Source organism: Gossypium hirsutum, chromosome A12 (genome assembly GCF_007990345.1).
Source record: "Gossypium hirsutum isolate 1008001.06 chromosome A12, Gossypium_hirsutum_v2.1, whole genome shotgun sequence".
Lineage (NCBI taxonomy): Eukaryota > Viridiplantae > Streptophyta > Magnoliopsida > Malvales > Malvaceae > Gossypium > Gossypium hirsutum.
In genome coordinates, this window is record NC_053435.1 from 107,633,634 (window position 1) to 107,648,606 (window position 14,973).

Here is a 14,973-nt window from a genome sequence, read left to right on the forward strand (position 1 = left end):
AAGTCCTTTGATCTCTTCATAAAAATTCTAGCTCCTTTGTTGTCCATCAAATTTTGTACTATGGCCTTGAATTCAGTGCAGTTTCGAATGTCATGGTCTTCTTCAGCATGAAACTCGCAGTACGTCTTCGTTCCTTCGGGCCTTTCTTTTGAATCTTGTTTGATGAGACCCTCCTTCTATCATTTGTCCAGACCACTCAATGGGGTTTTTATCTCTGCAATGTCGGTTTTGATTCTTTTTCTCACCTTCGATTATTGCGTTTACCCCTTATCAGCAGGTGGGTAACGGATTCGCTGCTACGTTGGGTCCTAATGGGTCGTCAAACTTCACAATCCCCATCTTAATGAACCTTTCCACCGCCTTTTTAAACCCAGTACAGTTCTCAATTGAGTGTCCTGTATCCCTGCATGGTATTCACATTGGGATCGTGTCATACCATTTGGGATATGGAGGTTGCATGGGCTCGAGATAAATGGAGATACTATGTGTGCATCAAATAACTTCTGATACAGTTCCCCGTATGTTATTGGAATGGGCGTGAATTGAAGTCTCTCTGTTTAGTCCTTGTGTTGGGCCTTGTGTTGGGTTCCTGCCTCGAGGGGCTTGGTGATAGTGGTTATCATTTTTGGAGGGCCAACAGTAATCGGTTTTGAATGGCTCTTGCTATATGTGCTTACGTGTTTACTTCGCCCTCTTTTTCCTTGGGCTGGTCTTTGAAGTTTTCCCCCATGTCAATCTTACCGCTCCTTACCGCGTTCTCAATCATTTCACCGGACATTACCATATCCGAGAAGCCTTGGTAGCACTCCCCAACATGTGGTTGATGACAGGGCTTTCAAAGTGTTGATAAACAACATGGTGACCTCTTTTTCCAAAAGGGGCGGCTGGACTTGTGTTGCCACTTCTTCCATCGTGGCGTACTGCCTGAAATTCTCGCTAGGCTTTTTCTCCATGTTTTGTAACGTAATTCGATCGGTGTTATATCCGTTACATGACTGTATTGCTTCATAAAAGCTTGCGCCAAGTCTCTCCATGAACAACTTTAGCACGACTCAGTTGGTTGTACCATTTGGCTGCAGATTATCAAACTGTCCTGGAAGTAGTGGATTAACAGCTGATCATTGTTGACGTATCCTGTCATTCTTCGACAGAACATAGTTATATGAGCTTCAGGGCAACTAGTCCATTATATTTTTCGAATTCCGGCATTTTGAACTTAGGTGGGAGTACTAAATCAGGGACCAAACTCAGATCCTTGCGTCAACCCCGCGATGATAGTCGATGTTCTCCATGACTCTAAATTTTTCCTCTAACCATCTACATCGGTCCTCCAGCTGTTTTGGCAGGTTCATTCTGTTTTTTCTGTTTTTACCACGTCATCGAGGTCCGGGACCACAGGATTAGTGGGATTATCTCCGGGATTAGAACCCGAGCCCATTTGAAAATGCACTGGTACCGAGGCACTAGCCAGATATTGAGGTCTAATGGTAACCGGTACCCTCTGTGGGTACACCTCTGGTTGTGCTTGGATGTTAGTTGGGGTGAAACCTGGAGGATAAACAGGGTCATCGTGATCCTCCCCAGCATCAACTACGGGGTCTTTTCCTTTGTTATTCCCTCCAGCCAATAACTGCTTTAATTGGTTCATCACAGTGTTCTGGGATTCTAACATGTCCTGCTGGATTTTTTCCAGTCGTTCATGCATCTGATCTTGCATCTCTCGTTGCAACTGTTCCAATCTTTCCAACCTTTGATCCATTACTTTTGTTTGGCGACGAGTACCGTAGTGATATTTGATTAGATTTTTGTTGGTTTCCAGGGTAACTGTCATAATTTAATTTTATTAGGGTCATTTTATGAAACTTACTGCATATGATGTAATGCAAATGTATGAGATGAATGCAAAAAGAGGCATTGATTCGAATTCAATTTCATTAGAAAACTCAACTAGAAAGCAAATTTCTTTACATAAAATAAATTACATATACGGCTTCGCCTTTATACCCAAGGCCTTAACCTTCCTAAGAAGCCAAGCTAAATCTCGACCTCGGCTTGATTCTGACTCATATTTTAAACTCAATACATCGGCCTGAACTGCTAATGTTTGCAGATGATCAGCCACTTCCCGCACTTGAGTCACAGCTTCGCCCATAACGTAATCTCTGTCTCTAATCTGCCTTTGAAATGATGAATTGCTCTTGCCATTGATCATTACTCCTCTCAAGGAGCTCCATTCGTAGCTCAGAATTGTGTAATGCGTCTCAAGCTCCTTACCTTTCCTTCAGTTCTTCGATCTTATTTAGCTTGCTCTTAATTCGATCATGGAGTTGCGACTACGGTACGAGTGAAGTGACTTTTCTAGCTCTGTCACTTTGGCCTTTAATCCTGCCTTCTCATTTCGGCACTCTAACAAACTCCTTTCCAAAGCGTTTTCTCGAGCTCGAGCATTTTGAAATTTCTTTTCCCATTGATCGGCCCTATTCTTTTCCTCATTGATCTCTTGTCGCCACTGCTCTGACGTTTTGCCCAGACCGACAGTCTCATCGACAATCGCAGCTTCTTGTAATCTGTTTTAGACTATCCAAATCCTCTTCAGCTTGTTCTTTCCCTTCCTTAATTCTCGGCTTCTAGCTTGTGGATATCGATGTCTAATCCCAAATGCACTCTTTCTTCTTCTAACTGTTCTATCCTCTTTCCCAACTCAGAATTTCTTTCTCAAAGTCTCGTTTGATGATCTCTAATTCTGACGGAACTACTTGTAGATGCTCTTCTATAGACTGAACGCAATCTTCCCTCGGCTTAGGGATGTTGTCATTGACTCTTTTACTCCACCACCCATAATATTCTGAAGTTGCCATCGCTCCTATGGTAAATCTTTTCATTCGGTGAACCTGTTTCCAAGCGTTAGATATTTCTCGAGTTTTTCTCTTGTAGTTTTCATCCTTATAAGAAAACTCACATGAGCCAACCCTTGTGTTGCTGGTATGAACTGTCTCGATCTATATTGTCTTAATACGAGTAAAGGGGCATAACCGATAGCTCCCCAAATTCCGAGTAAAGGGACCCAGTCGAAATCACCACATCGATACAGGATCTCGTCGGGTACCATCCAAGGAGCTTTCCATTCAACGTCATCCTCCTGAAGATTTTGGAGAATCGTCATCCATTCTCTTCCGTGATGTCGTCTCGTCTGGTGTAGCAACTTGTTCCTTCAACGGGGAATAACCTTCTGAGAAGACTCGATAAGAGACATTTTCCACCTTCCAAAAGTGACTATGGAACCACACCAATAGTAGCTGTGCGCATCCGATGAACCTTCCCTCCCCTGCTCTTCGACATGCGCTTAGAGATCTGAAGGTTTCTGCTAAGATTGCCGGGATGGGCGTGACTCCCTTACTAAGCCGATCGAACAAATCAGAGACGGCCTCATCTACGTGCCCTAAAGCTCTAGGGAAAATTACCAAACCATAGATACCTAGAGCGAAGACATCCACTCTTTTCTTGACATCAGGGTGTGCTAATACTAAATCTCGCAAGCTTTTCCAAGGAACGCATTTACTGTCTCATTTCTGTTGGATCCGGGCAGCGACCCACTGTTCGCTCATCCCTGTAATGCTCATCAATTTTTTTAATAATGTCGGGACACTAGCAGCTCTAGAATAGGCTTTGTCAATTTGAATCTTTGGACACCGAAGCAAGGTCGTATATTCTTCCACGGTGGGCACCAAGTCCACTTTTCCAAAAGTGAAACAACTGTAAGCAGGATTCCAAAACTGGGCTAGGGCTCGGAATAAATGCTTGTCCACTTTGACACCAAGTAGGTGAGGTAAGTCCCCGTAATCACAGTAAAACATCTGCTTGGTCCCGTCGTCCCATTGATCCCATATTTCCTTCATTTCTCGCAGATCATTTTGGACTACGCTGATACGGGTGAAGTCCCATAACTCTGATACGTACCCTTCTGCAAGACTATCGCCTTTCTCTCTCCACATCGTCTCAGCCCATAATCGTACAGCTGCATTGTCTTCTACTTTATCAAGAAACCTCTTTTCCATGATAAGCTTTCTATCTATACTGAACGTGAATCGACACCTCTTTTGAAATGAAAATGCCATGCAATCACAAACAAAGCAAATTAGATCTATGATTTAAAGTAAACAATAATAAATAAAGCATCTATTCGGTAAGCACTAGGGTTTGGAATAGCTCTATCTCGGTGGGTTCTTATGGCTCGCTATGTGTGGTTTGGTTCTAAAGTAAGGGTACCTGAACCAGCAGATTCCTCGATCCTTACCCATTATAGGCTCATATGGACCGAGTTCAGTTCAGGGAATACATTTCCCTATGGCCATGCGGAGATGAAAATCTCACGAAGACATAGGTACGGATGTATCCCGGAAGCAATTCACTATCCCATGCGGAGGTGAAAACATCACGAAGGCGTAGTTTCTCACTCCCACTTAAAAGGTGTGACCAACGGTCATGCAATGGAATGTGCAGAAATATACATCTAAATTCTAAACAAAGCAGTAATTATAAACAAATAATAAAAGCCAAAATAAAGGCAAAAAGCAAGTTTTCAATTTTGACACAAAGACAAAAAGCAATCAACTCGTGGCTTGACTCTCTTATTTAATAGTCCCCAGTGGAGTCGCCAAGCTGTTGACACCATTTTTTTTTGAAAACGGGGTCGACTTGGATTTAAAAAAAAGAATGAAAACGGGAGTCGCCACCGATCCTTTTTTGACGAGGTGTGATCGGGTCACCTCACAAAAGTGGTTGTTTTTAATAAATGATTTAATTTTATTAAAACAACGATTTTGGTCTACGAAATTCAGAAAAATGAGTTCGGGAGCCGGTTACGCACGAGGAAGGATTAGCACCCTCGATACGCCCAAAATTGGTACCTAGTTGATTAATTAGTGTCTTAGTGTCGAAAATTGAAAATTTGAAGAGTTTTAAAAAATGCGATCCTTAAAAGAAAATCTGATATCGTGAATTGAAACATAAGATTCTCTTGTTCCGGAGGAATATCACATCCAGCACGTTAGGACACGATACTCTAACCATCGAAACCAAGATCACCTTATAGTTTAATGAAACCATACTTTGAAGCTTTAAGAGGATATTTGGCTATTTAGTCGAACGAGGAATCGAAACCCAGCACGTTAGGGCACGTTTCTCGATTTTCCAAACGCGAAATATTGCCTCATTTAGAAAAATTTTCTTTTGATGTTTAGTGTCAATGCTTGACAAAACAACAACGAATACGACGAGGTGAGCAAAGTAAAATGAGTAACAACAATGCAATAGGCAAAATGAAATGACGAGGCGATTACATAAACAAAGCATACAAATAAATAAATAGAACTATCATTTAAAGAGTGAAAGTGTTCATGAATAGAGAAACAAACACCAAATAACAATGATGACAATAAACACAATTATGTAACAATGTGCATGCATGTATAATTATAAGCCATGAAAGTACGAAATGCATATAAATTATAGAGTATGAAAACGTATATAAATATATACATATATAAAAACTGTAAGTATTATAAAATAAAAATGTAGGTATGTGCATATGTATACTTAAAAATGTATATAGGTATACTTATTTTTTAGATTATAAAATATACACAAAAAGAGGAATATATGTTTATACATATGTAGGAGTTATAAAATATAAAACACGTGTATGTACAAATCTATAACATAAAATGTGTGCGCATGTATATTATAAAAAAAATGTGTATATACGTGTATATATGAAAATAAAAGACCATATAGATTGTAGCATATAAAAAGTATAAGTATGTATATATATTGATTGTAAAAATATGTACGCATTAAGAAGCATGCATGTACATGTATATGACGAAATCTGAATTTTTTATATATATATATATGTATAGCATTAAGTAAAACATTAAATGAAACTGATTTTAAGCATGCATTTTTATAAGAAATAAAAATAAATAAATGATAAAAAAAACTTAAAGTAAAAAAAAGGGTCGAGGATCGAATTGGAATCAGGCCAATAATTTGGGGCCAAATTCGTAAATAAAAGGTTCGAGGGCCGAAGTGAAGCACGCGCAAAATGTGGAGGACCGATTGGGGAAATATGCCCAAGTCCAGAACGCAGCGTTTCAACTTGAAGAACCGCATGTGGTCAAAAGACCAGATCGAAACATAGGCAGAATTTAAAGCCAAAATCGCAAGAATAAAAAAACTACATTGAGTGCGCCTAGAAGAACCGGGGACTTAATGCGCAAATGTCCCCTTTAACAGGAATGCGCGGACCTTCAGCGGGTCGAGTCGCGCATACGGGTCTGAGGGGTAAACGGCGCCGTTTCAATATTTTATAAATTTAGAAAAAAAAATTTAAGAGAAAAGAAATAGAATGAAAATTCAGTTCTGTTACGAAACCTAAAAAAAACTAAAACTCTCCTACTTCCCCCCATTTTCTCTCCGATCGACGGACCATGCCACAGCCATGGCGAACGAGCAGTGGCCGAAGGTGGGTTTTTAACCTCTCTTCTAACAACCGATGAAGCCTGAACCTTCATGGCCCTAAAGCTGCGGGAAAGAAACCCAAACGCCACCCGTTCCGGCCCGATTTGGGTGACCCGAAGGATTCCGACGGCGGTACATGCGGGGGATTAGGGTTCGTTTCCTCCCTCTCCTCTTTTCATTGCTTTCTTTTTATTTAACAGATTCATGAAACAAAATAAAAATAGAAACAAAACGAAAACGATAAGTCAATAGATCAAAAAATATAAACCTTTGTTGTTCTTATTTCTGCTATTCGAAGATGTGTTCCCCCCTTTTCCTTTTTTTCCTTTTTGTTTTAATTTTTTCTCTGATATGCGTTTTCTTTTTAAAAAAAAGATCCCCCCATTTTCCAAAATACCCTTTCCTTTCAAAGTTTTCTCCCCCCGTTTTATAATCGATTACAATAACAAATAAAAAATGCCCTATTCCTCTGTTGTGGCTGCCTTCTTGTTGTTTGTGTTTGCAGGGTATGACCGGTGTTGGTGGTGGGGTGTCAGACGCATGGAGCGTGGTGGACGAGGGGGTAGTGCGCAAGGTGGCCAATGGTTGGCCGATGGTGGGAAGCGGCGGCTGACAAGGTGGGAGCTAGGGCTTGCTGCTGAAATCTTTTAAGCAGATGGGCTGTTAGGGTTTTAAAGTTTGGGCTCAGGTAGTTTTAGGATTGGGCTAGGTTGGTTTAGGGTATTGGGCTAGGTTAGTTGGGTTTTGGGTTTAGCCCAAAATTGGCCTGTACAGCAGGCATGGTCCATTTTACAAGAAATTATAATCTATCTTGCCTAGCTTTACATAATTACTTCAACTTAGTTTCTAGTCAACCATTTTCAAGTGTAAAGGAAGAAATGATTTCAGTCAATCAGAAATGTTAGTGGCTAAGTGCTAGTGGAGTCTCTCATTTGTGCCAGATGACTTTGTTGACCAAATTAGCATTATAAATAATGTAACACATTTGACAAATATCCGCAAACGAAATTAGTCAAATTTCTCACTTCATCACTAACAATATGTTCCCTTCTCTTTTTGTTATTCTCCTCTCTGTGTCATGGAAAAGTAGTAGTACTTTAGCTTATCCTTCTGAGGGGTTTCTTCATTGCCTTTCCCTTCATTTCGCTAACTCCACTTCCATTTCAAAGCTCGTTTACACACAACGTAATTCTTCATTCTCCTCTGTTTTGAAGTCATCTGCTCAAAATTTCAGGTTCACAACACCATCTACTCCCACACCTTTGTTCATTATAACACCACTGCAGCCATCCCACATCCAAGCAGCAATTTATTGCTCCAGGATACATGGACTGCATGTCAGAACTCGAAGTGGGGGTCATGACTTTGAGGGTCTTTCTTATACTACAGCAAATTATATAATTCCATTTGTTGTGATCGATTTGGTGAATCTTCGATCGGTTCAGGTTGACGTTGAAAAAGCTACAGCCTGGGTTGAATCTGGTGCAACTATTGGTGAATTGTACTATGGAATTGCTCAGAAAAGTAGAACTCTTGCCTTTCCGGCTGGTCTTTTCTACACTGTGGGTGTTGGTGGACAATTCAGTGGGGTGGCTATGGACCACTGTTTCGAAAATATGGTCTTGCAGCAGATAATGTAATTGATGCTCGTTTAATTGATGCCAAAGGGAGAATTCTTGATAGAAAATCCATGGGAGACGATTTGTTTTGGGCCATTCGAGGAGGTGGTGGGGGTAGCTTTGGGATAGTCCTTGCTTGGAAATTGAAATTGGTAGCAGTTCCAGCTAATGTTACTGTTTTTACAGTGAGGAAAACGTTAGAGCAAAATGCGACCAAACTTGTTCATCGGTGGCAGTCTATTGCGCACAAGTTTCCTAAAGAATTACTCATGTCCATTTTCATATCCAGTGTGAAATCAAGTGAAGCCGATAAGAAGATGACAATTCAGGCTAATTTTAGTTCCATGTTTCTTGGAAGCATTGATGAGCTTGTTCCATTGATGGAAGAAAGATTCCCTGAATTTGGACTAGTGAGAGACGATTGCTTGGAAATGAGTTGGGTTGAAGCCATCCTTTCAGCCCAAGGAGGAGTAGAGTTGGAAACTTTGCTTGAACGACATCAAAAAACGGGTGTTTCTCAGACATTCTTTAAGGCAAAATTTGATTATGTAAAACAGCCTATTCCTGAAATGGGGTTGGAAGGATTGTGGCCTATGTTTTATGAGGAAGAAGCAAAGATGGCAAATATATTCCTTGTGGCTTATGGAGGGAAAATGGATGAGATTCCCGAGACTGAAATTCCATTTCCCCATAGGGCTGGCACCATCTACAGCATCATATACGTGGTGGATTGGGATGAAAAGGATAATAGAAATTCCAAAAGGTTCTTGAATTGGATAAGGAGAGTTTATGATTATATGACACCTTACGTGTCAAATTCTCCAAGAGAAGCATATGTTAATTACAAAGATCTCCAAATTGGATCCAATAATATGTTCAGTTGTAAAGGGAGCTATGCACAAGCCAAGATTTGGGGTCGTAAATATTTCAAAAACAACTTCGATAGGTTGGTATATGTAAAGACGAAGGTTGATCCAGAAAACTTCTTTAGGCATGAACAAAGCATTCCCCCTCTTTCATGTTTCTGATACAATTTCTTTGTCAAGCTTTCTAGTGATGAATAATGAGTTAGTGATAAAACAATTTTAAACATGTACAACATCTCATATATAAATTTAGAATGATGAATAAGTTTATAGTCAAACTTCAACCTAAAATTTTAGAGGTAAATATTAAAACTATGCATGAACATTAATTCAATGTGCATTGTCATATATGAACTTCGATTTTGGGTAATTTTACATATGAAAATCACTAACAATATTATCGAATTAGCATAATTTTACGTTAGTATATTACATCACAAATAACTATATTAATCTAATATGAAAATAAATATATATGCGTTTCTTTAAATGTATATAATGGATCAAAATCAAAGTTTAATTTATACATATGGACCATGATTTAAGTTTTATGAATATAATTGCACCAAATAAAAAAAGTTTTATGAGTATAATTACACCAAATCAAAGTTTTGGTATCAAAATTTATATTTATTTCAAAATTTTAAAGTATTCATTAAAAAAATCATTATCAAGTTTCGGTCTTCTAATAAATTAGGAGATTAAACAACATGCCTATTATCATTACCAACAGTGTAAGTATTAAAATTGTTATACCCCACTCGAGCTAGACACGTAGCACTCCCAAAAGGCACCATGTGGACTCCTGAAGATGATTCTCCTCCCGTCAGTCAAGTTGTCCTCGATTGCTCATCGACATTTAAAAATGTGACCTTCAACCTTTAAAAAGTAGAGTTGAATTAGACCATCAACCTTTTAAAAATAATTGATTGTTATTTTCTTAACAGAAATATTGATAAAAATGTTAAATTATTAAACATGACAATCCACATGTATTTGACGTGGCATATAAGACAAATAATGCTATGTCAACATGAAGTACACGCGGATTGCCACGCTAATATCGTTAAAAATTAATGTTTTAGTCATCATTTTCATTAAAAAAAAGTAATATGGCTGTTTTTGAAAGGTTAATAGTTAAATTTAACTAAAAAAATAATAATGATTAAATTGACAAAAGATGTAAACCAGGGGCAGAGCCAGAGGGCTAACAGCCCCTCAAATGGAAATTTATCTTTTAGCCTCTTTATAATTTATAAAATTTTAAATAGTATTGGTAAAATTGTATTTTAGTCTCAAAAATTATAAAAAATGATTTAGTCCTCTAAAAATTATAAAGATATAAGTTAAAATGGTGAAATTATATTTTTATTATCATAAAAATATATAACTTAATTCCACCTAAAAAAAATTCTAACTTGGCTCATGATGTAAATATTGAAAAATTAAATTTATCATTATACTTTTAAAATTATAATTTAATTTAATTAAATATTTATAATTTATATGAAACCTACTCTAAGTTGGATAATCTTAGAATGTAAATTGCCCTAATTTTTACCTAATCCGCATTTCACTAATTGATATGAAATATAATCTTTTTAATGAAAGAACTAAAATTTGATAAACACAAAGTCAACACCTAAATGGAATCATTCATGTCATCATGGAAACTAGCAAAGCTCTTTTACCTAACACCATCCTCAACAAAGAAAATCTCAAATACCAAAATTCAGTTTCAGCTTTCATACACCCATTCCGGTTTATATTTACAACCAAAGCATCCAAAGCCTCAACTTCCACAAACAAGAATAAATTTAATTTATTAAAACTGTGTTGTTTCGATCAATATATTTCAGTGCTTTCGTACAAGATAAATATTTTAAAAATTTTCTTGGGCATTGAAGGGTGAATAACTAAAATTAAGTTTGATTTTTGTGAACTGGTACTAGATTAGATATCGGTTTAGTTGTAATTGAATTAAGTAACAAGTGAAGAACAACAAACAAAAACATTAGGATATTGGTTACGCACAATCTAGATTTTTTTATGTGTACAAGACCTTGCCCAGAAAGCCACGTATAAGTTATTATTTAAGTACTACAACTCACCATGTCATTACCTTACACTTAGAATAAAATCTAGATACTCTCCACTAAATCTATTGAATTTTTTTTCCATATATAGAATCAACTTACTCACTTGAGTTTTCTACACAAAATGTAGTTTTAAATCTCTAGAAAACCAACACTTTGGAGAAAGATTGTATTTGTTGGGATTAAAAAACATAATATCATCTTGTAATTTAGTATTATTTTAAGTCTCACACGTTAATCATACTGCTTTTCTTATTTTATTTTGGATAAAATTAAGGTTTAGCTTAAGAAGTTTAGGATAACTTTGGTTTCATATCTAGCAGACTGTCCACCAATCTTAGCATTATTAATAATGGGATTGCTAGCAACATGTTGCAATTCTCACATAACATAGATAGATCCAGAAACGAAATTAATTATCTCAATTCGTTGTCAATAATATGTTTCCATTTCTCTTTGTTGTTCTCCTCTCCTTGTCATGGAGAATTAATGCTTCAGCTCTGCCTGTTCAGGAATTTCTTCATTGCCTTTCCCTTCGTTCTCCGAACTCGTCTATTGCAAAACTCGTTTACACACAAAATAATTCGTCATACTCCTCTGTTTTGAAGTCAGCTGCTCAAAATTTCAGGTTCACAACACCATCTACGCCTACACCTTTGGCCATTGTAACGCCACTGCATGCATCCCACATCCAAGCTGCAGTTTATTGTTGCAGAAAGCATGGACTTCAAGTCAGGACTCGGAGTGGGGGTCATGACTTTGAGGGTCTTTCTTATACTTCAGCTTATAAAGTTCCGTTTGTTGTGATCGATTTGGTGAATCTTCGATCGGTTCGGGTTAACGTTGAAAAAGCTACAGCATGGGTTGAATCTGGTGCAACTGTTGGTGAACTGTACGATGAAATTGCTCGGAAAAGTAAAACTCTTGGCTTTCCAGCTGGTATTTGCCCCACCCTGGGTGTCGGTGGACATTTGAGTGGAGGAGGCTATGGCTTATTGTTTCGAAAATATGGTCTTGGTGCAGATAATGTAATCGATGCTCGTTTAATTGATGTTAAAGGGAGAATTCTTGATAAAAAATCCATGGGAGAAGATTTGTTTTGGGCCATTCGTGGAGGTGGTGGTGGTACCTTTGGGATAGTCCTTGCTTGGAAATTGAAATTGGTCGCAGTTCCAGCTAATGTTACAGTTTTTACAGTGAGGAAAACGTTAGAGCAAAATGCGACCAAACTTGTTCATCGGTGGCAGTCTATTGCGCACAAGTTTCCCAAAGAAATGCACCTGAGCATTGCCATAGCAAGGGCGAATTCAAGTGAAGATGAGGAGAAGATGACAATTCAAGCAAGTTTTACTTCCACGTTTCTTGGAAGCATTGATGAGCTTATTCCATTGATGGAAGAGAAATTCCCTGAACTTGGACTAGTGAAAGAAGATTGCTTGGAGATGAGTTGGGCTGAATCTAATCTCTACTCTTTCCTATTTTTACTCAGATCACCATCGGAAACTTTACTTAATAGGAATCAAAAGTCATCTATTTCAAAAACATTCTTCAAAGCAAAATCTGACTTCGTAAAACAGCCCATTCCTGAATCGGCATTTGAAGGATTGTGGTCCAAGTTTTACGAGGATGAAGCAAAATCTGCAATTATGGTATTTGTGGCTTTTGGAGGCAAAATGGATGAGATTCTTGAGACCGAATATCCATATCCTCACAGAGCTGGTAACCTCTACACCATCTTATACACAGTAGATTGGGAAGAAAAGGAAAATATAAACTCTGAAAAGTTCATGAGTTGGATGCGGAGAGTTTACAATTACATGACCCCATACGTTTCAAAATCTCCCCGAGAAGCATATATTAATTACAGAGATCTTGACATTGGGACGAACAAAATTAACAACCGCAAGAGAAGCTATGCAAAAGCTAGAGTTTGGGGTGTTAAATATTTTAAGAACAACTTCAATAGGTTAGTGAATGTAAAGACAATAGTTGATCCACAAAACTTCTTCAGACATGAACAAAGCATCCCTCCTCTTTTCTTATCGTGGAAACGGAGCGACCATAAAAAGCACTTAAGCTCATAGAATTTTTAAAAGATTCATACTTCTCATGTTATTATAGATAAAATAAGATTTATCTGTGAAGTACTTTTATAGTGCTGAATTATAAGTCATTCATACACTATTATAAGTTTAATGTACACTACATCAAATACAAATTTATAATAAACTATTATAGTTTCTCCTCCTCCTCCTTTTTTGTTATCTAATCCCCAGTTTCACTAATTTGTAACTATACTATTGAATTTATATTCGTTATCTTAATTATACATCGATAGTATTATCTTTCTGTAAGTCCTTACATAAACTTTTTTGGGATTTGTGATAATCAAGAGTGAAGCTAGAAAATTTTTGTAGAGGAGTCGAAATTAAATTGTAATTTTTACGATAGTAAAAATGAAATTTCAACATTTGAATAGCTTATATTTTTATAATTTTTAAAAGATTAAATCGAAATTTTATCATTTTTAGAGGGAGCAAAGTGTAATTTTACCTTTACTAATTTAAAATTTTAAAAATTGTAAAGGATCTAAATAGAAAATTTTTCATTTTAAAGGGATCGAGGCCCCTACCAAGCCCCCTAAATGCACCACTGATGATCATCCTTCTCAATATTCTTCAAGATATAAATTTCAATTCTCAACATTAGTTAACAAGTGATGGTGTCTGCATAAAAACTACCATTGAAAGTTTGAACATGAGGGGTTTCAACAAGAAAACATAATAGAAAGCCTAATCTCTCTAGATATGCAGGAAACGTGGCAACATGGCAACGTGGCAACGTGGCAACATAATTGAAAGTTTTAGTGGTTTGTTTTTAATAATTTCATTATAGGCTCTAATCATATTTGTTCTTTTTGATAAATTTTCTAAAATTATCTATAGCCCATCCCAACCCATAGATAAGGATAATGTGCTTCAGCGCACTCGACAATTTTAATGACTTTTTTAGAGTGCTAAATGTACTATTTGCAGCACTTCTATAAATGCCACAAACGGTTTATAAGCGCCCCTAAAAATGTGCAAATGTTGCTAACATCTTTTGAGATGCTTTTGGTGGTGCGTTTGTAAGCGCCGCTAAGTTTGCTTTTTAGTGATGTTTAGAAACGTCACTATAAGTTAAAAAAGTGTCACTATAACGTCACTACACTCAACCATTATTGGTCTTGAATATTCTTTTTAATATAAGATACTTTTTGCTTTAGTTTTATTAGAAATTATTTACGAATTATATTTAATTTTAGTATTTCATATTTTATACTTCAGAGTTAGTTAATATGAAGCAGCAATCACTTTGTGTTGTATTATGGTAGTTATTTATTACATGTATAAATATTTAGGATACCCAAAATTTAAATGTATATAATTGAATAAAAATTAAAATTGTATATATACAATTGAATTAAAATTAAAAATTTTTTAGTACAATTATATTTCATATTATAATTCGTTTATAAAATTAATAAATTTTTAAATATAATTGTTAAATGAATAAATTATTATCGATTATATTTTTCGAGAAATAGACACATGTTAATACAAGTATATGATACAACTTATTCAATGATAATTTTCATTGTCAATCGGGATTAGTTTTTTTTTTCTTTAATCCGGTGCTTGGAGCTACGCTGATGGCAGGCATGTTGATGTATTATGCAAATAGAGGGTTAAATATTTTTATATATATATAGACAACCCTCTTTATAAACAATCATCCTTTATAAGAATATTTCATTATTAGAATGAATAAACTTGATTTTCTATAATTGTCTCTTGTCTCAAATTTTAGTAAAATTAGTTCTATTCATTGGAA

General features: G+C 36.6%; 1 protein-coding gene and 1 pseudogene across 1 annotated transcript; both read left to right on the forward strand.

Moving 5' to 3' along the window:
* Window positions 1–7,559: 7,559 nt before the first annotated feature.
* On the forward strand, window positions 7,560–9,183 carry LOC107936872 (cannabidiolic acid synthase-like 1; annotated as a pseudogene).
* Window positions 9,184–11,505: 2,322 nt separating this feature from the next.
* LOC107936879 (berberine bridge enzyme-like 18) lies at window positions 11,506–13,295 on the forward strand. The gene has a single exon (XM_016869655.2). The coding sequence runs from the start codon at window positions 11,541–11,543 to the stop codon at window positions 13,182–13,184; it is 1,644 nt and encodes a 547-aa protein (XP_016725144.1). The 5' UTR covers window positions 11,506–11,540; the 3' UTR covers window positions 13,185–13,295.
* Window positions 13,296–14,973: the final 1,678 nt, after the last annotated feature.

Excerpts from the sequence above, each read along its gene's own strand:
- LOC107936879 (XM_016869655.2), top strand. The coding sequence starts at position 11,541 with ATGTTTCCATTTCTCTTTGTTGTTCTCCTCTCCTTGTCATGGAGAATT.